This window comes from Schistocerca cancellata, chromosome 6, assembly GCF_023864275.1.
Source record: "Schistocerca cancellata isolate TAMUIC-IGC-003103 chromosome 6, iqSchCanc2.1, whole genome shotgun sequence".
In the NCBI taxonomy this organism is placed as follows: Eukaryota; Metazoa; Arthropoda; class Insecta; order Orthoptera; family Acrididae; genus Schistocerca; species Schistocerca cancellata.
Genome location: NC_064631.1, coordinates 247,203,304 through 247,224,180, shown reverse-complemented (window position 1 = coordinate 247,224,180; position 20,877 = coordinate 247,203,304). Strand labels below are relative to the sequence as shown.

At 37.3% G+C, this 20,877-nt stretch overlaps 1 protein-coding gene across 1 annotated transcript in view; it reads right to left on the bottom strand.

Annotated features, from left to right (window-relative positions):
* LOC126191422 (collagen alpha-2(IV) chain) overlaps positions 1-20,877 on the bottom strand; it is a 254,223-nt gene that overhangs the window by 93,340 nt on the left and 140,006 nt on the right. The window contains exons 10-12 of the mRNA XM_049932293.1: positions 13,594-13,688; positions 5,069-5,255; positions 2,496-2,692 (exon numbers count right to left, since the gene is read on the bottom strand). Coding sequence (XP_049788250.1) covers positions 2,496-2,692; positions 5,069-5,255; positions 13,594-13,688 — 479 coding nt within the window. The remainder of the gene's footprint in view (positions 1-2,495; positions 2,693-5,068; positions 5,256-13,593; positions 13,689-20,877) is intronic.

Here is a 20,877-nt window from a genome sequence, read left to right as displayed (position 1 = left end):
TATCAAAGCAATATCTTCAACACCTTCACCAAATACCAATGAAATACAATAAATACAACAATCATAGTGATATAACAGAAATGCCATGAATAGAATGGGAAAACCACTAACTTACACTTTACTTTTTGCAAACACCTACTTCTAAGATTCCAAGATACAGACAAGGCTGCACCTATTTGCACCGCATCTTCCTTACCATTAACTGTTTCACTCAATACATGGGTGACTTTTCTTCTTTTTTCCTATTTAAAATTTATAACAACAACATATGTATTAATTCAATGGTATGCTCATGTTAGTACTGTTGTTGTTGTGGTCTTCAGTTCTGAGACTGGTTTGATGCAGCTCTCCATGCTACTCTATCCCGTGCAAGCTTCTTCATCCCAGTACCTACTGCAGCCTACATCCTTCTGAATCTGCTTAGTGTATTCATTTCTTGGTCTCCCTCTACGATTTTTACCCTCCATGCTGTCCTCCAGTACTAAATTGGTGATCCCTTGATGCCTCAGAACATGTCCTACTAACTGATCCCTTCTTCTAGTCAAGTTGTGCCACAAACTCCTCTTCTCCCCAATTCTATTCAATACCTCCTCATTAGTTATGTGATCTACCCATCTAATCTTCTGTATTCTTCTGTAGCACCACATTTCGAAAGCTTCTACTCTCTTCTTGTCTAAACATGTTTCACTTCCATACATGGCTAAACTCCATACAAATACTTTCAGAAACGACTTCCTGACACTTAAATCTATACTCAATGTTAACAAATTTCTCTTCTTCAGAAACGCTTTCCTTGCCATTGCCAGTCTACGTTTTATATCCTCTCTACTTCGACCATCATCAGTTATTTTGCTCCCCAAATAGCAAAACTCCTTTACTACTTCAAGTGTCTCATTTCCTAATCTAATTCCCTCAGCATCACCTGACTTAATTCCACTACATTCCAATATCCTCGTTTTGATTTTGTTGATGTTCATCTTATACCATCCTTTCAAGACACTGTCCATTCCGTTCAACTGCTCTTCCAAGTCCTTTGCTGTCTCTGACAGAATTACAATGTCACCGGCGAACCTCAAAGTTTTTATTTCTTCTCCATGGATTTTAATGCCTACTCTGAACTTTTCTTTTGTTTCCTTCACTGCTTGTTCAATATACAGATTGAATAGCATCGAGGAGAGGCTACAACCCTGTCTCACTCCCTTCCCAACCACTGCCTCCCTTTCATGTCCCTTGACTCTTATAACTGCCATCTGGTTTCTGTACAAATTGTAAATTGCCTTTTGCTCCCTGTATTTTACCGCTGCCACCTTCAGAATTTGAAAGAGAGTATTCCAGTCAACATTGTCAAAAGCTTTCTCTAGGTCTACAAATGCTAGAAACATAGGTTTGCCTTTCCTTAATCTTTCTTCTAAGATAAGTCGTAAGGTCAGTAATGCCTCACGTGTTACAACTTATTAAACTGATAATTCGATAATTTTCACATCTGTCGACGCCTGTTTTTTTTGGGATTGGAATTATTATATTCTTCTTGAAGTCTGAGGGTATTTCGCCTGTCTCATACATTTTGCTCACCAGATGGTAGAGTTTTGTCAGGACTGGCTCTCCCAAGGCTGTCAGTAGTTCTAATAGAATTTTGTCTACTCCCGGGGCCTTGTTTCGACTTAGGTCTTTCAGTGCTCTGTCAAACTCTTTACGCAGTATCATATCTCCCATTTCATCTCCATCTACATCCTCTTCCATTTCCATAATATTGTCCTCAAGAACATTGCCCCTGTATAGACCCTCTATATACTCCTTCCACCTTTCATCTTTCCCTTCTTTGCTTAGAACTGGGTTTCCAACTGAGCTCTTGATGTTCATACAAGTGGTTCTCTTTTCTCCAAAGGTCTGTTTAATTTTTCTGTAGGCAGTATCTATCTTACCCCTCATGAGATAAGCCTCTACATCCTCTACATGTTAGTACTAAGACTCATTACTGATCCCAAACATTATCAGAGAACAGTAGTTCCTTGATCTCCAGTCTATTATCTTCAATGTTGTGTCACCTGTAGGTTTATTTGAGTGGAATGATTTTATTTATGGCTGTGTGCAATTACTGAAGTTCTCAACTGTGTGACTTTCTCTCCTTCTCTTCACCACTCTGTCCTCTTTCATTTATTATTAAGATGACTATCAAGGTTTGTCTTGAAAACATACTTCTCTTGTGTAGTCACATCTGTATTTGAAAGGTTCAACTGACAATGAATGCTGTAGCACCATCTGATATTGCCAATGTTTTCCCCAATTGCTGTCTTGCATTGCTATTCTTTAGACATCAGTCTTCACAGAGCTTCCTTTTGCTCCATGTGACTGAAAGGCAACCATTGTCATATAAAAAAAAAAAAAAAAAAAAAAAAAAAAAAAAAAAAAAAAACCACTTCATAGGACGTTAGATGAACTGAAACTAATAGTCATATTGGCAATAAGAAAAAGATTAGCAGAAATGCTTTACTCACAGCTGGTCCTGGCGCCCCAGCAATTCCAGGTATTCCATCAGCTCCAGCCTCTCCAGGTGCACCTCTCTCTCCAGGTGGCCCTCTTGGTCCTGGCTGCCCAGGAATACCATCATTTCCACGGTCTCCCTTCTCACCTCGTGCTCCAGGTGTACAGTATTCACACCGACCACCTATCTCTCCTTTTTGCCCGGGTAAACCTAGACAAATATTTGTAAAATAATATTAGTTACTGTCTACTGTTACAACGATAATGGAAATTCTAGGATGAAAATAAGAAACAATAATAAAAAATGTGGAGATGCATATATCCACCCGCAGATGTATGATGAGTGATCTTGATGCATATTCAAAAAGCAGAGGAACCAAACTAATTTTCTGCTTTAGCTCGTTTTCTAGTATTTGCACAAACAGTCTCTCTCTCTCTCTCTCTCTCTCTCTCTCTCTCTCTCTCTCTCTATCTCTCTCTCTCTGTCTCTTTTCTCTCTATCTCTCTCTCTCTGTGTCTTTTCTCTCTCTCTCTCTCTCTGTCTCTCTCTCTGCCATCAGTAAGGAGACACTGCACTGCACTAAGCAATCCCATAGGGATTGTGAGGATAAGATTAGAATAATTACTGCATAAACAAAGGCATTCAAACAATCATTCTTCCCATGCTCCATAAGTGCATGGAACAGGAAGAAACCCTTATAACTGGTCAGTGGGATATACACTCTCTCATGCACCTCACAATGGTTTGCAGAGTGTAGATGTAGATGTAAACAGGATTTCAGCAGTTCCATGTGATAATATACAGCTTCTTTCAACATCAGTAATGATGAAGGATAACCTCTGTCTACTTGTTGCTTCAAATACTTCCTTATCAAAAGTTAATACTTATGTATCAAAAGTCACAAAACTGGAAATCTAGGGCACCATATATATGCGAAAGACTTGCTGAAGACACCACTACAGTCAAATGTAGATCACTGTTGTTGTTGGAAAGTACATGTGGTGTGTAGAGGACCTTTATCCTACATGAACTGCAAACAATGTGATCTTGGCTCTCATAAAAGAAAAGGCACCAATCCTGAAGACCAAAAGGTTTAAATTTCACAGAGTGGCTATACATTCCTATATGTCTGCAATGTTTGAGGCAAACTGAACTGCTAGTTTTCTAGGGTAAAAGGTATCTGCTAGTATGCCTCACTGATGGATCCTGATGCACAGTGGTTATTTCAATTGTGGAACTGTTTTCAAAAGGAAAGTAGAAAAAATTTTATAAAAACTGTGATGTACCAGCTGATAACTTTTAGCTAAGAAAAAATGGCAGTCCATTGTGCCTCAAACATGGTGGATGAAATTTAATCTCTTTGCTGAAGAGATACTGGAAGTCCACTATGTTGTCATCATTTACTGACATGGTGTGGCAACAACTGTGTGTTAGGTCTTGCCACCAAGATGCAGCAAGTTAAATAAACATCTCATGTTTCCACAGTATATTTAAGAACCATTTGACAGTAATTTCAATTTGCAGAAAAACATAAATTACAAATTATTGATACCCTATGTAATATATTGATTCCAGGTTCTGTGTTGCAAAATTTTGTACAGATCCTGGATGGTAATCATAAATAATCACTATGCTGTCCCATACAAAAATCAGGTTCACTCCTGGATTTCTTGCACCCTGCATCCCTTATATGGAGAGACAGTCACTTATGTATTTTACTGAGTTCAGTTTCAACACACTTACATGATACATACAGCTTCAAAAAGATGATAATTTCATTGTTTAATCAGATACAGCTGTACTGAGATGGTGTCTCTCTCTTGAGCACAGCAGCCAAATCAGAATGAACAAAAGTGAACATATAAAAGAAAAGGACATTACTTTCAATGTTCTGTGATACTACTGTCACTTTTACATTCCCTTTTTTAGCACAAAACTTTACACTGTATTTCATTCAATATTTATCAAATTATGAGAGAACGGCACATTGCTTGACTACAACAGTTTTATCTATTTTTCATCTTACAATTAACTTCAACAACAAAAACGCAGAAAATTTAACTTTACTATTTTTCTACAACATAAGTTTACATTTGCCACAGCAATGTCTGATTAGTCAAAGCTTATAGCTACACACAGAATGAAAAGTAACAGCTAGCAAATCTTTCTACATAATGGGAGGGGGGGGGGGGGGGGGGGGGGGAGTGAAAAACACAACTATTCCGGTATGGTAATATATTTTTTCATTATTAAAAAGGGATTTTGTGTCTCTCAAAACATTCTTATGAAAATGTCATTGAAAATCTTTTAACTGTTGATTTTCTCAGTTTTCTGATATTTAAGGGGAAGGACTGCTAAAAGTGAGAAACAAAAGTCGAAAGAGAGTATACACCTTACATCTTGGCTGTAATTATAACTAAATACCAATGTTAGAATAAAAATATAATGAGTCAGTAGGTGTACCTCTTAGTTTCATGTGGACATGGATATATGTGTAAATTTTCAATATAATTTGCTTTACTAATCACAGGCTTCTATTAGTTTCTCAATACAATGAAGTAGTCACTAGAAAGCATTCATACAGACCTGGACGTCCTGGGGTACCAGGCCTTCCATCTCTTCCTTTTTCTCCAGGAGGACCAGCAACACCTGGAGGACCTGGAATACCATCCCTTGAGTCTCCAGGGAAGCCTCTTGGACCACCAATACCCCTTTCTCCTTTTTGTCCTTTCTCACCATCCCTTCCAGGTGCACCATCCATACCTTTTGGGCCCTAAGAAGAATATAACCTAAATGTGAGTGAAGTGAATGCTATGCTCAACTTTTTCACTGCCCATATATCAAGAGCTGTGTTCCTTCGAACCCCCCTCCCCTTCTATTCATCAATTTCTCATATAATTTGAACCAAATATAAACAAATGATTTTAACAAAAGGTTATTACACCATACTCAAAGATTGTTGGGTGAGAGTAAATATTACATCTATGTGTTGTGAAATTTAGTAATGATGGTAAGAAATTTTCTATAACTGGACAGATAGAGAGAGAGGGGGGGGGGGGGGCAGGGGGGGTGGAGAGGGAAGGAGGGATGATTTTGAAAGAGCTGTTGTCTCTGTGATTGATAAAAAATTATATCTCTCATGGTTGTTCAGGATAAAGAGGTAATGGTATTAAATACCATCAGCATTTAAAGAAAAGTGTAATAGAGAAAGCAGTGTCATTTCTGTTGCCCCAAGTCATTGCTGGGTTGTCATGGTTATTAAAAGATGGCTGCAGGGGTGGCCAGATGCCTTCCTTGTCACCATCCTCTAACTGCTCAACAATGGAATATGTGTACTCCAGCTGTCTGTGAGCAGTATTATTCATATGGAGATGAGCAAAGTTTTTGAAATATCTGCAAATTGTGTAACTGAGGGAGATCTTGTGTACAAGAAAGACTACCAAGAAGAGCTCTGGAATGAACAGAATATGGAAGAAGATCAATTGAAAAACCATGAACACAATGGAATGAACAGGAGAAGGATGATGCAGACAGAAAAGGCCTACAATGGAAGGAAAAGCTGAACAAGAGATAGTGGGGAAAAAAAAGAAGAAAGAAAGAGAGAGACTGGATTAAGCTCTGTGAGAGACCAGCATAAGCAGAAAATGTTAGACAGAAAAAGATTTAATCTTAAATTATGTGTCATATGTTCAACCTGTTTAGCCAAATTCTCCATTAGGTTCAAAATAACAATTTTTATTTATTTATTTATTTATTTTGATCCAAGATCAACTGATTACAAAAAAAAAAGTTTTCTTTGTTCCAGTCTTCTGGATAAGTCAGAGCCTCACTTACTGGAGTTACATATTATTGCGTATTATGGCATTATTATCTAAATTTAGTTGAGAGAACAATGTTACATATATGGACTATACATAAAACCAATTTGCTATTGGAATACATAGATTAAGGAATTTACATTTTGCAACAAAGTATTCAGATCTGAGATTCAAATATTTACAGTTTGTGACATAGTCTAAGATCTGAGATTCATATATTTTTAGATATATGGTCTTCCATCATATGAGTGTACTAAATCTAGAAACTCATCTATTGAATATACAGGATTGTTTAGGAGCCATAATTTTAATTCCTTTTTTAATTTTGTAATGGTTAATTTGGAGATATTAGGATGGAAGCAACTGAGTATTTTTATGCCTGTGTAGTGAGGGCTATTCTCATAAAGTGTTGTTCTATGAGAGATGTTGTGGGGTCTCTCTACCTCTAGTGTTGTGATCGTGTATTTCTTTATTAAGTGTTTTGCTACTGTTTACTGCCATAATGATCATCTTTAATATATACAGGTTATGAACAGTTAGTATTTTAAATTTTTTAAACAAATTTCTGTAGGACTCCCTGGCACATTTCTTTCCCATAATCCTAAGTGCCTTCTTTTGTAGGATAAGTACACATTTCATATTACCTTTACTGCTGGATCCCCATACCTAAACTCCCTTTGTGATTGTTTTGGTGCGACAGCTGATATAATGTTAACAAAACTCAGCAGATACTACCAAATTCAAACATACTGTAGAGTGTGACAGAATTAACTATTATCTTCTCATGTCTATAGCAAGAACAGACATGATAAGTAGGGTATAAAAGGGAGAGAACAGTGAATAACTTAAGTACCACCAGCTTTAATACATGTAAATGGAGGAAGCACTGGATAAATCTGACATTTGCCTATAAATTTAACAGCAACAAAAACTAATTACAACACTTAATGCTTTCAGTAGTGATTTATCTTTGGAAAAAAATGAAGATTAGGTATGAAATACACTTGAAAAATACTGACAGAAAGCAACAGTGTCAAAACAAGATGAGCAACACAAATAATGTATTTCCAGATGTGAATAGCTGAAAATACAAAAATGCAATATCAAAATTAAGTCACTGAAGTGACACAATCTATTAGGAGCACATCAAAAGTGTTAGTACTGCTGACCATCATATGACCTGTTCCAGTACACTAAAAAATAAATTTTGATATAAGGAAGCTTCTTCCCTCACCTATTCGCTAGAACTTTGCATTTATAAGGACTCAAACTGGTACTTATAAGTCAAGAAACAGCACACCTTTATGCACAAAACTGAATGCCGTTACATTAATATTTAAAAAAAGAATATTTAAAAAAATAGTAGTGTTGAAAAACCCAAATCTTGAAAACTAGAGATATTAAAATTCACACATAATATTTAGTTATGACATTAGGATGAAAATGTTACACTGAGTGCTCATAACTTGTGTAAGTGTTAAATATTTTATAACTAGTATGTGACATTTATTTCTAGTATAGGGAAAAAGAAGTTCAGTGTGGATCAATCAAATTATTAAGAGAGAAAGAAGACAGTGAAGCTGAAGTTCAACAAAAGTATAACAGCCAGGATGAAATTGATGTTGAAAATAGGTGGACTGATGTGCAGTGAACAAAATGTAGGCCTGGAAAAACACTTAACACAGAATGAAAGGTGCAACATAACAACTCCAAGAAAAAAAATCTTAAAATAAGTTCTCTTCACTGCGAAACTAATGAGCCAAAGGAAAATAAATCTCAATCTGCTCAAATACAAAAATGTTAGGACAACCAGTGTAATTGCGAAAGGCATAATATAAGTAAAGTACTGTTTTTATCAGACAGTCATGGCAGAAACCGTGTAAAAATGTTGAATGATGTATTACCAAGTAACTATAAGTGTACATCATTTGAGGACCGTTTTGCAAAACTCACTGTAAGCAAAATTAGAATTTTTCAGGAGACGCATTTAATTAATTAACAAGCAAGTTGAGAGGGAATTTTTTTTACAATTATCTAATTTCATACAGTTCTGAAGATGTTTTGAGATGGTCTTTGCATAAACATAAAATTTTTGATAGTTTATCAACTGCTGGGAGTAGAAAAAGAGTTTTCTTTTTCGTAACTTGCTTTATGCTCAAACTAGACCCGTGATACTTGAATATTAAATGTTTGTTTTCTACATTAGAAGTTATAAAATAATTTTTCTTTTTTCTCTCATACACAACCTCCTGAGACTCTTCATCCATATTAATTCTCCTTAAGGTGTCATGACCTTCATACTCCTCACCATTTAAGAGAGTATGTCAATATTTCTTTAGAAATATGTTTGAAGTTTAGGAAAACCAGTCATCCCCACACATCAGCACTTTCCAAACTTTGCTAGAATATTCCTGTGTTCACAGGGTGGTATGATCTCTTATATCCTCTAATACTCCTTCTTGACTTATTGAGTACATGATCCGGTGGCATGAAACTGTTTGCTTATAGGAAAATAGTTGGTAAGTTCAGAGAACACTTTAGTGAGTCCATAAAATGTGCCAGCATACAAAGTATTACAGAATCTTGGCTCTGACTATGCATTAGTCTGGAAAAAGCTCAAGCTTCAATCCTCTCTTAACCATATCTCTAATCCTCTCTTCCAAATAATGTAGGAGAAAATGTTGTAATGCAGATGTAGTTTCATTTGGACGTCTTCCAGCTTCTGTTTCAAACCAGGTATATTGAAAAATGTTATCACTACCTTGTTTTGGTCATCTATCACTACAGTCAAGTTAGAGAACCATATCCATCACATGTAAAAGACTTCTCCAGTCAAGAGCTTTGGCAGAGGTTGATTTGTTGCATGTCAAGACAACTTTTACAGTGTCTTCAGAGTATTGTTCATTATGCTGTGAAACTTCTTTGCATGGGCTTTATGCAAGTGTAGGTTAGTTTTACACACTTCCAGGTGATCTTCAGTTCCTGTACCTTTGTTTTCAGTCTGAGCTCCTTGCATATTGAACAGGTGTCACTGTGAGGGGTACCAAAGCTGAGATCCAAATTCTTATAGAATACTGTCTTAAATTTTGACACAGAACAGCTTTTAGTGCCTACTTGTCTTTGTTCTTTGCATAAATTTTTCCACATTATATTTACATGTAATGTTGGGGGCAAATAAGGCTGACTCATTTTTCCTCTGCTGTAATGACATTTCTGCACTTATACTTCAAAATATGTTCTTTCACTTGTTGGGTCACAACTACGTTGGCTTGAGTTGCTCTTGAGCCACATCTTCATTCCTGTATTGCAGTCCCTCATTCTTGATAGTGCTGAGCAATCAAGGCTAAGTGCTCTCATAATACACCTGTTGCTTGGTATCCATCTTCAAGTTTTATCTTATACTTGATAGACACTGATTAGTTTCAGTGGGATCTGCAGTATATCCAGCTGGTGATAAGATATCCATGTGTGAATGAGGCAATGCATCTTGCTTGCTCTTATGTACTGAAGAATATAATAGATCACTGAGATCTGATAAGACAACATAAGAGAGTTTGCCTGTATGACAGTCTCTCCCTCCATGGTTGCTTGCCTCACTTCTTTCAGCCATCCAGCAGTCAATATCAGGCACTGAATTTTGCTTTCAATATCGAGACAATTTTCTTATGCAGATGTTTGACTACTTTGTTTCTCTTCTTCTATAGCCACTATGTGCTTGATTCACAGTAATATTAACATTCATTGTTGCCTTTCCTACATGCTATTTAACCCAAGTTTAGTTTTTTACACTTAACTGTGACAAAATTGGGTCAACTGGCAACCAGCTCACATAACAGCTGTCATCAAGAATATACAGATCATGTAAACTAAATAGACACCCAGAGCAGTGGCAACGGGAACTCACATTAGCCACTGTGCTGTCAGCTTAGATGGTGCACACATAATATGCCCTGACATCTACCAACAAACAAACCAATTATTCCATGAGTGCCGTAACAAAGTCAGCAAGTACTTGTTCTGACATCTCTCACACATTAAACAGATTACAAGAAAACCCAAGAACACCTCTAATGTCTTTGGCAAACTAAATAGAATAAAACAAGTTTTGAAAATACCCCTACAAATGCATGAGGAAAGTTTTGTGAAAACTGGCTGTATTCTCTGGCTTTTTTGTTGAAGCAGGCTGCATAGGCTTACAGAGGAAGCTGAACAATGTGCATTAAGAACAAAAATATTTTAAAAAATGCATAAAGTGAGTTTTGCAAAAACAATCCTCATTCATAAAGCCTAACGCCATGTTCAGAGACTCATAACACACTAAATAAATCACTCAGTTCAGGAAAAAATGACTTTGTCATTATCCTAGCTGGAGCAAATGACATAAATGAGAGAAAAGATGAATTTGTGGGCCCACTCAATGAAACTATTACAAAAACTATGCAGACTCAATTAATAGTCTGCACAGTACATTTGAGATGAACAGTTATTTAATGAAAAGAGCTACAGTGACAAACCATATCACAATAATCAATGTAAACAGGTTTCTTCAATGAAAAGAATTTTCAGAACATGGATTTCACATCACAAAGTTAGCAAAATCTAAGCTCTGTGCAAATTTATTGAAGGTGCTAACAAACAGTAGGTCAACTATCAAGTGTCTGACCCCTTCCCATCAACATATTCTATCTTCATGTCCAATCGCAAACTAACTTCATGTCCAGTCCCACACAAACCATTCTGTTTTCTTTCAAGTTGTCCCATAACACACTAAATCTTCCTCCTTGTAATGACTGCTCTATGTTATTTTTACACTTAAATATCAGGCCCCTAAAACATAAGACTGACAAACTTGGTATTCTTTTGAGTGATAACAGAAGAATGATATGCTTAAATGAACAATGGCTAAAAGAAAATGACACAAAACTGTATTTTCCTCCAGGTTTTCATCTAATTACAAGTTACTGTAGACTCAGTCAAGGTTCTGGGGGTTCCTCCATATACATAAGTAATGACTTAGAAATGAAATGTACAGATCTGGACATTAACAACTTATGTAATAAAAGTGTTTTTGAAGCAGCTGTTATGCTTCTGCCAACAGTAACTTGTAACTGTTTTCTGTATATCACCTGTGAAAAATGAAATTTACAACAAGCACCATGCTATAAACAAAACTTTGAAAGTTAATCTGAATGATGAATTAACATCCAAACCACATTTTTTTTAATACTTTTAATGACTATTTTAGTACAATAGCTGAAAACGTGATAAAGAAGAATTGGCGTGGAGCCTGTACTCAATACCCAACACATGTCGAAACCTTAAAAGCATCAATGTTTCTTCACAAAGCCTCAAACAGTGAAGTGTTCCAAGTTATAAAAAGACTAACAAGTAAATACTTCAGTGGCAGTGACAGCATACCAGATTTTATGGTAAAGAATTGTTAGGAATACATTGTAGCACCATTAACTGTTATAATTAATGCTGCCTTTAGTAATGTACTTTTCCATGACCACCTAAACGTTGTTAAAGTTTCACCACTCCACAAAAAGGTGCCAGAAAATGATGTACCTAATTACAGGCCAATAGTACAACTCAGCACATTTTGAAAAATATAAATTGTTTTACACCAGATTAGAAAGTTTTACTACCAGATTCTCTTTAATATCAAAGCACCAGTATGGATTTAGAGATGCTAAAACAACAACCACAGCAATGCATGAATATCTCAACACAACTTTACAAACATTGATAATAAAGAAGTTACTACTGGTGTTTTTTAGATTTGTCTACAGCTTTTGACATTATTGTCCACACTATACTCCTTAAAAAGTTAGCTAATAAAGGTTTGAAAGCTACCGCAAACCAATAGTTGGAATCGTATCTATCAAACAGAGTGCAAAACGTTGCAATGAAATTTTAAAAAAGGAATACTAATGTTCATCAGTGTGCTGTACATGCCTCTGAGAAAATGCCTGTTGGACATGGTGTACCACGAGGCTCAATCCTGGTACCCATACAGTTTCTCTTACACACTAATGACATAAACACAAAGTTTCCTTCACAGTATACTACACTATTGTCATGACACAAATATTCTGATAGCAGTCACATACAAAGCTGACCATGATCAAAAGATTAAACCACTTATGGTCATCACCGGGCGAATGGTTCAATAAGAACAATCTCATCACAATTGTGCAAAAAAAAAAACGGATAAAAGTTTCGGCCTCTCACCTCAACAATGAGAAATCTCTGACCTGCTCCTAAACAACAAAGAGCTCTCCAGTGCGAGTTCCACTACGTTTCCTGGTATATGGCTTGAAGAAAATCTTAAATGGAACACACATGTCAGTTATATCTCATATAAGCTCTTAACTGTGTGTCATATTCTCATGGTATTCAGCAAATCAGTCATTAAATTAGTCCTTACACAATTGTGTGTGTGTGTGTGTGTGTGTGTGTGTGTGTGTGGTGTATGTGTGTGACTTGTTCTGTACTTAGCTTTGATGAAGGTTGTCTGAAAACTTAGCAACATTTTCAGTCTTATCTGTAATCCTATTGACCACGCAACTGCATGGTGAGTTGTTCTCTTTATTTTTCTTCCATTTTGCAGCAAGATTCAGTGGTACATATAGATACTGCCTGCAAAATATATTGTGTGTACGGCAAGTAGTAAAGAAGTAAATAATTATAATGTCATGCCTGATGCTGAAGTTTTACTGAATGAACAGCAAAAACATATTTATTTTCACTGCTTTGCAGGGGTGTCAGCAAAGAAAGTTTCAAAATGGTTTGAAAATATGTGCAAAGTGGCTATGTGCTCTCATTCTCAAATACTATATGGATATAATCTGGTTAATCTGTACACCTTGAGTTATGCTGGTGCAAGACACATACACAGTTTCTAACTTCAATACTTGACTTATTGTGTTTAACCTTTAACACAATGAATAGATTATGACACAATTTTTAAGTTTTAAATTTAGTCATTAAATATATGAAGCACTGAAAACAAAATTTTTCTTTCTCCAGAAAGCCATTTAGATAGGCATCCTGCCACTGAGATTGGGTGACGGTTTTAGGCATTTAGTAATATAGCTGTGGATAATATTCAGTTGTTTCCTAATAATGGTCAAATAGGCTAAAAACAGGTTAGTAATAAAATACATATTTGTGGATAAAAATACTATTTACTGGTTTTCACCCTTAAAGATGAAACTCTTCTCAGAAAAATGATGAAAGAAACATTAACTTTAAAAAAATATATATATGTGAATTTATCTGCATACTTACAACTATAGACAGCCCTTTCTCTCCAGGGAAACCACGAGGTCCTGGGGGACCTGGAGGACCAGTAAATCCACGTGGTCCATCATTCCCAGGAAACCCTAGAGAAAAAGAAATTATGCTAAATTCATTATTTCTCATAAGTAGATAAACAGCTCTGCAACATTATGCCCCAACAGACAAAAGAAGCGTGCTCTATGACACTTTAGTATGGCGATTAATAAATCTCCTTGTGTGTCCTAGTAAAAAAAAAAAAGAAATACATATGCTACAGATACCCCAAATTTAAACCGTTTAATGTTGAATTATGTCTTAGTATGTTGCTTGTTATTATGAATATTAGAGTTACAAATATGGTTTTATTTTAAAAGTTCTTGGAATCTCCACGAGTGGTCAGCACTAGTGCAACAACTTGTTCATGTGATATTCATTTGACTGTTACCTGCAAACACATGCCACATCAGTGCTCTTGGAAGACAGCTGTGGCAGTGATGTGGCTCTGTTGTTGCTCATGCATAGTGATTTGCGAAGATGGAAAAAAATCGAGATTCGATCAGTGATTAAGTACTTCATAAAGAAACGCATGAAAGAAAAAGACATTCATGTTGATTTCCAGAATACATGGGGAGACTCTGCTCCTTCATATTCAACAGTTGCCAAGTGGACAAATGAATTTAAATTTGGTTGGGAGATCTTTGATGATGATCCACACAGTGGTCAGCCAAGATGTGTCACTACTCCAGAAATCACTGCAAAAGTACACAAAATCATCAGGGAGGATCGCTGATTGAAAGTGCGTGAAATTGCTCATGCATGTCAGATGTCATCTGAAAGGGTATATCACATTTTACCTGAAGAATTAGAAATGAAAACATTATCTGCAAGATGGGTGCTGCGACTCTTTCTTCATACAATGCTTGCTCACACACATGTGTCGTCACCATGGCAAAATTACATGAACTAAGGTATGAATTGTTACCACACCTGCCTTATTCACCTGATATGACTCCATCAGACTTCCATCTCTTCCCAAAATTAAAAATTTTTCTTGGTGGGCAAAGATTTGCTTCAAATGAAGAACTGATAGCTGGAGTTTACCACTATTTTTCAGACCTGGAGGAAACTCATTTTCAAGATGGGATCAAGGTACTGGAACATTGTCGGACCAAGTGCATTAATCTACAAGAAGACTACATTGAAAAATAAAAAAAGTTTCAGTGATGTAAGTACTTTTTTCCTATTCCATCCCAAGAATTTTTCAAACCACCTTTGTAATTTCCAATCCAGACTATAATGCTCGACAGAATCTCCAGTAGTGTCAGCAGGACCTGTAAACAGAGACAAATTTATGCTCAGAGGGACTGTGCAACGTGCAATGCGGGCCCAAATTGTGAAGCTGAACAACGCTGAAATAGTGGTGACCATGCTGCGGGCTTATCTGCAGCATCCAACTTCCTATAGAAACCAAACCACCCGAAAATTGACTTCATGACTAATAAAATGAATAGATGATTTCATGATGATGACTGAATTTTATTGCTCTTTCTTTTCACAATTCAGTATCAACCACATACCATACACGTACACAGTCTGATGCAACATTCAGGGAATGACACACATGCACAGAGCATCTAATACAACAGGTATACGATCGTTGGTCAATTACTGTCAGCCAATATACATAATTACCACAACTAAAAAATCCTCGTACACATGCCGAATGGTCATTTCCAATAAGAAAAGGGAATACTATAATGTGATATCTGAGACAGCACCATAATGAGAAAGCATTTTACAATAATGGCAGCCTGACACAACTCTAATAACCCTTAAGCCCACAGAGTGATACAATATGGCTGAACAATAACATTTATTGGGCCCTGATAACACAATAAGATTGTTTGAAGTAAAGTAATTTCTCAAAATATGGGGTTATAATGTATAGTGTTGGTTACAGTATACATCTGTATCTGCACCTAAACTTTACAAGCCATTTTCTAGTGTGTGGTGAAGGGTACTTCTGGAATTCTGCAAATATAATCTTCACCCCCTCCCCCTGCCCCCCTTCCCCACTGTTCCCCTTTCCTTGTTCCTTTCACAAATGTAGTATGGGGAAAATGGCTGTCGGTAAAGCTTTGTATGACATATAATTTCTTTAATTTTCTCATTATACTCATTTTGCAAGATGTAAGTGGAAGAATGTACACTGAGGTGACAAAAGTTATGGGATAACAACATGCACATATACAGATGGTGGTAGTATCATGTACACAAGATACAGGAGGACAGTGCATTGGTAGAGCAGTCATATGTACTCAGGTGATTCATGTGGAAAGGTTTCCAACTTGATTATGGCTGCATGATGGGACTTAACAGACTTTGCAAAATGGTTGTTGGAGCTAGACACATAGGACATTCCATTTCAGGAATCATTAGGGAATTCAATATTCTGAGTTCCAAAGTGTCAAGAGTGAGCTGAGAACACTAAATATCAAGCATTAAGTCTCACCATGGACAATGCAGTCTCTGATGGCCTTCCCTTAACAACCAGGAGCAGCCGCATTTGCTTAGAGTTGTCAGTGATAAAAGACAAGCAACACTGTGTGTAATAACCGCAGAAATCAATGTGTGACATATGACGAACATATCCGTCAGAATAGTGCAGTGAAATTTGGTATTAATAAGCTAACAGCAGCACATGATCGATGCCAGTGCCTTTGCTAACAGCACATCACCTGCAGCACGTCTCCTGCTCTGATGACCATATTGATTGGACCCTACATGACTGGAAAAACTGTCACCCAGTCAGATGAGTCCCAATTTCAGATGGTAGGAGACGATGATAAGGTTTGAGTGTGACACAAACCTGATGAAGGCATGGACTCAAGAAGTCAACAAGGAACTGTGAAAGCAGGTGATGGCTGCATAATGGTGTGGGCTGTGTGTGCACGGAATGGACTGGGTCCTCTGATCCAACTAAACATATCATTGGCTGGAAATGGTTATGTTCACCTACATGGAGACCAAATAACAAGGGAATTTTTATGGCTGACAATGTGCAATGTCAGAACATTCTGGACAATTTGAATGAATGATTTGGCCACCCATATCACCTGGCATGAATCCAATCAAATATTTATAGGACGTAATCGAGAGGTCAGTTCATGCACAAAAACCTGCACTGGCAACACTTTCATAATTATGGACAGCTATACAGGCAGCATGGCTCATATTTCTGCAGGGAACTTGTTAGTCCATGCCATGTTGAGTTGCTGCCTACACTGGGCAACAGGAGGTCTGACACAATATCAGAGGTATCCAATGACTTTTGTCACCTCAGTGTAATATGTTATCCAACTCTTCTCGGAGAATAAGCTCTCAAAATTTGAACAGCAAACCTCCACATGATACACAATGCCTCTTGTAACATCTGCCACTGGAGTTTGTTGAGTATCTCCTTAACACTCTCCCACCAATTAAACAATCCTATAACATGTCACTCTTTGTTTCATCTTCTCTCTCTCTCTCTCATTTTAATCCAGCCTGGTGAGGGTGCCAGACTGATCAGCAGTACTCAAGAATTACTGTTTTATTTTATGGATGAATTATATTTCCTTAAGATTCTCCCAGTGACTCTCAGTCTAGCATCTGCTTTAACTACTATTTTTTTATGTGGTCATGCCACATTAGATCCCTCCTGATGATTACTCCTAGGCATTTTACAACAGCAGTTACTGTTTCCACTGATTTGCCACCAATAGTGTAATTGAACAGTAGTGAATCTCTTCACCTAGTTGTTACAACACATTACTTTTATTCACGGTCAACTAATACATCTTACACAAATCTTACGGCTCTAGAAATTCATTTAAACTACATTCAATATGATTTATGTGGAATTATTTCAGTTTTCTATTGAAAACAGTAGAGTTGTCAATGTCCTTTTTATATACAGTGGGAGCTTATTGTAAATTATTAGTCATACTATACTGGGAGTGGCTGAGTCTTTGTGAAGGATTTGCTTTGCCCCTGCATTATGATTGTGAATATCACAGTTAGTTTGGAAAAGCTTTTTGTTATTGATTACAAATATCATCAATAGTGTAATTGAACAGTAGTGAATCTCTTCACCTAGTTGTTACAACACATTACTTTTATTCACGGTCAACTAATACATCTTACACAAATCTTACGGCTCTAGAAATTCATTTAAACTACATTCAATATGATTTATGTGGAATTATTTCAGTTTTCTATTGAAAACAGTAGAGTTGTCAATGTCCTTTTTATATACAGTGGGAGCTTATTGTAAATTATTAGTCATACTATACTGGGAGTGGCTGAGTCTTTGTGAAGGATTTGCTTTGCCCCTGCATTATGATTGTGAATATCACAGTTAGTTTGGAAAAGCTTTTTGTTATTGATTACAAATATCATCAACGAGTAGATGTACTGACTTGTGAGTGCCAATATCTCAAGTGCCTTGAATAGGTGCCTACAGGATGTCCTATTTGAAACATCACAGACCAACCTCACAGCTCACTTTTGTATTCTGAAAATTTTTACAGCATTTCCCCAGAATATTATACCATACAAGATCAACATGTTGAAATATGTGAAAATGACAAAATTATTGTTTCCCTGCCAACAAATGGCACAACAGCTCTTAGAGCAAACTAAGCAGAACTTAGTTTCTTGAGCAGGTAATCAATATGTTAATTACATCTTAATTTATTGTACATTGGTATTATATGTAAAGTTTCATTCATTTTCTAAACATTGATATCTATTTCAAAGGTTTGAAGCTTGTTATTTGCTGTTCAAAACTGCATTAAATTTGATTTTGAGAGGTTTAGTGATAGACTATTTACAGTGAATAATTAGTATACCTGTTGTATTATTGTTTCAGCTGAAATTTGCACTGAGGATTTCATGCCCTTGATCAATATACTAGTACCATCAGCAAATATTACTGTATTTGCATTGTAATTCAATGATGCTAGTAGGTCATTAATGTACACTAAGAAGATGAGTGGTCCAAGGTTCAAGCCTTAATACTTGCCCACTCTGATTTTATTGTTTCACCTGCACCTGTTATGGCAACTCTTTGTTTTACGTTAAGTAAGTAGGATTCTAGCCAAGCCAATGGTTGGTCTTTGATGCCATAATGTGGGAGTTATCATACTGATATGTTTTACACAGTTAGTTTAGAAAATATTTTGGTTGTTGATTACTGGGGGGCCGAACTGCACACTGGGTTCAGTGTGGGGTGGCAGTGGGGTGGGTGGACTGCTGTGGCCTGTTGTGGGGTTGTGAACCACTGAGGGCTATGGTGGGATGAAGGTTCTCCATTGTTTCTAGGTCCCTGGTTCAAGACACAATATGCTATACAAGACAGGAAACTGCACAAGTACACAATACTCAAGCCTGTTTGTCGGAAACAATCAATCAATGAGAAGCAAGACTGGATACCATTCAAGTACGCAATGCTCAATCCAGACAAACATTGCATACTGATTTACATCTTGGCATATTACACCATGATTATAATTATGATTACTGTTTTCATCCAAGTGTGGTTATTGGAAAAATGGATACATTACTTGCATTTCACGGTGCCCTCAAATTTAAAAATGAAACATGAGGAATATGCTGTGTGGGTGCAAAAGCAAAGAAACTGTCAGATTTACATTCACCACCCAAACTCCTGTAACTGGCTCCAGCAGGAATACGGACCTATCACAGCTGTCGGAGATGGACCCTTATTTAACACATCACCGCACACAGCATTCTCGGAAGAAGGCACACCACTGGGCAGATGTCACGCTATCTGGTAGGACCCTGTGACCATCGACCATTTATAACAGCTGGAGTGATCATCCTCTTGTGTGGTCACTTATGTGGAACATTCAGTTCACTGACCATTATCTATAGAAAATTTTGGCTTGACACTGTACATTGCATGGACTCTGCTTTTGGCTTGCTACTTTCTGTTTCTGTATTACATGTGTTTATATTAACTTTGTGCCTCTACTGTGTACTTTGTCCAATAAACTGTGCTCATCATCACAGACTTCAACATTGGCAATGAGTATTTTCGAATTTGCAGTGCATCGATAACTCAGGCTACATTGACCCAAAATTTATAAAACAGTGGCTTCTACAAAGGAAGGAACAACAACAATGTTATAACCAGGAATAACACAATAACCTCTTCAGTCTGGTTTATTAAATCACAAATCACTTTTTAACAATTATGTTAGCCAAGCGTCTACCCAGGCTCACACTCAGAAGTAATGCAGAATTAAAGTTTGGTTATACCAATGTCCGAATGTGCATGGTGGGGTGCACATTCCATAATTATTCCCAAGCCCAGTGAAGTTCAGTCTCTCCAAGTGAAGTCGCAAGATTTTCCGCCGAGCAGCCAGGTAACCTCGAGTGGTGTGGCGAGTCATCCACAAGCAGCTGGAACACAGCGTACTGCACTTCCTGATGAGAACTGTCGTTTGCGGCGGCAGCCGGGTTTATATAAGGCTTGCTAGTTAATGGAGCCATCGGCTGGGGTCGCTGTTTTCCAGGGAAAACCAGTCACAATGTTTTGTGGCATAGCCAATTGCTGTGTGCTGACAACGCGCACGCGTGAAGGCGGCCAGCGATGGTAGCCGCGAGCTGCCCGGAGAAGTGCGACCAGCGATGTATTTCTCGGCCACGTAAGGGAGCGTGCGTGTGAAAACGACCAGCGATGGAAGCAGCGGGCTGCCCAGAGAAGTGCGCCCAGCGATGTATTTGGTGGCCGCGTACTGGAGCGCGTTGTTCGGTGTTTGTTAGAAGTGGTGTATACCACAAACAACAACTACTGGAAGAACAGTAACAGCAACTGGCCTTACTGCAGCAGCAAACAACAGCATTACCCACCAGAAACAAGATGTCTTTGACAGTTCCTCTGTTTCCATCATTTCTAGACAGCATTGATGATTGGAAAAAAATACTTATGGCACCTCAGCCATCATTTGACTGCTTACAAAGTAGCTGATTCAGATCAAAAGGTATCACTTCTTCTTTCGTGATCTTCACGTAGCATGTTGGTATTGCTCTATAAGTTGTTCCCCACATTGGATTGTTATGGGTGTCAGCCCTGAGTGGCATACAATAAATTGGAATTTTAACAGCATTTTAAATGCTTAGGGAAACCTATGAGCACTGGATCACTGAGTTTCAGGGTCTTAGTCAGTGTTGTGCTATTGTGTGTTCAGAAGAAATATGTTGCAAATAGTATGCTGATCCTATTAT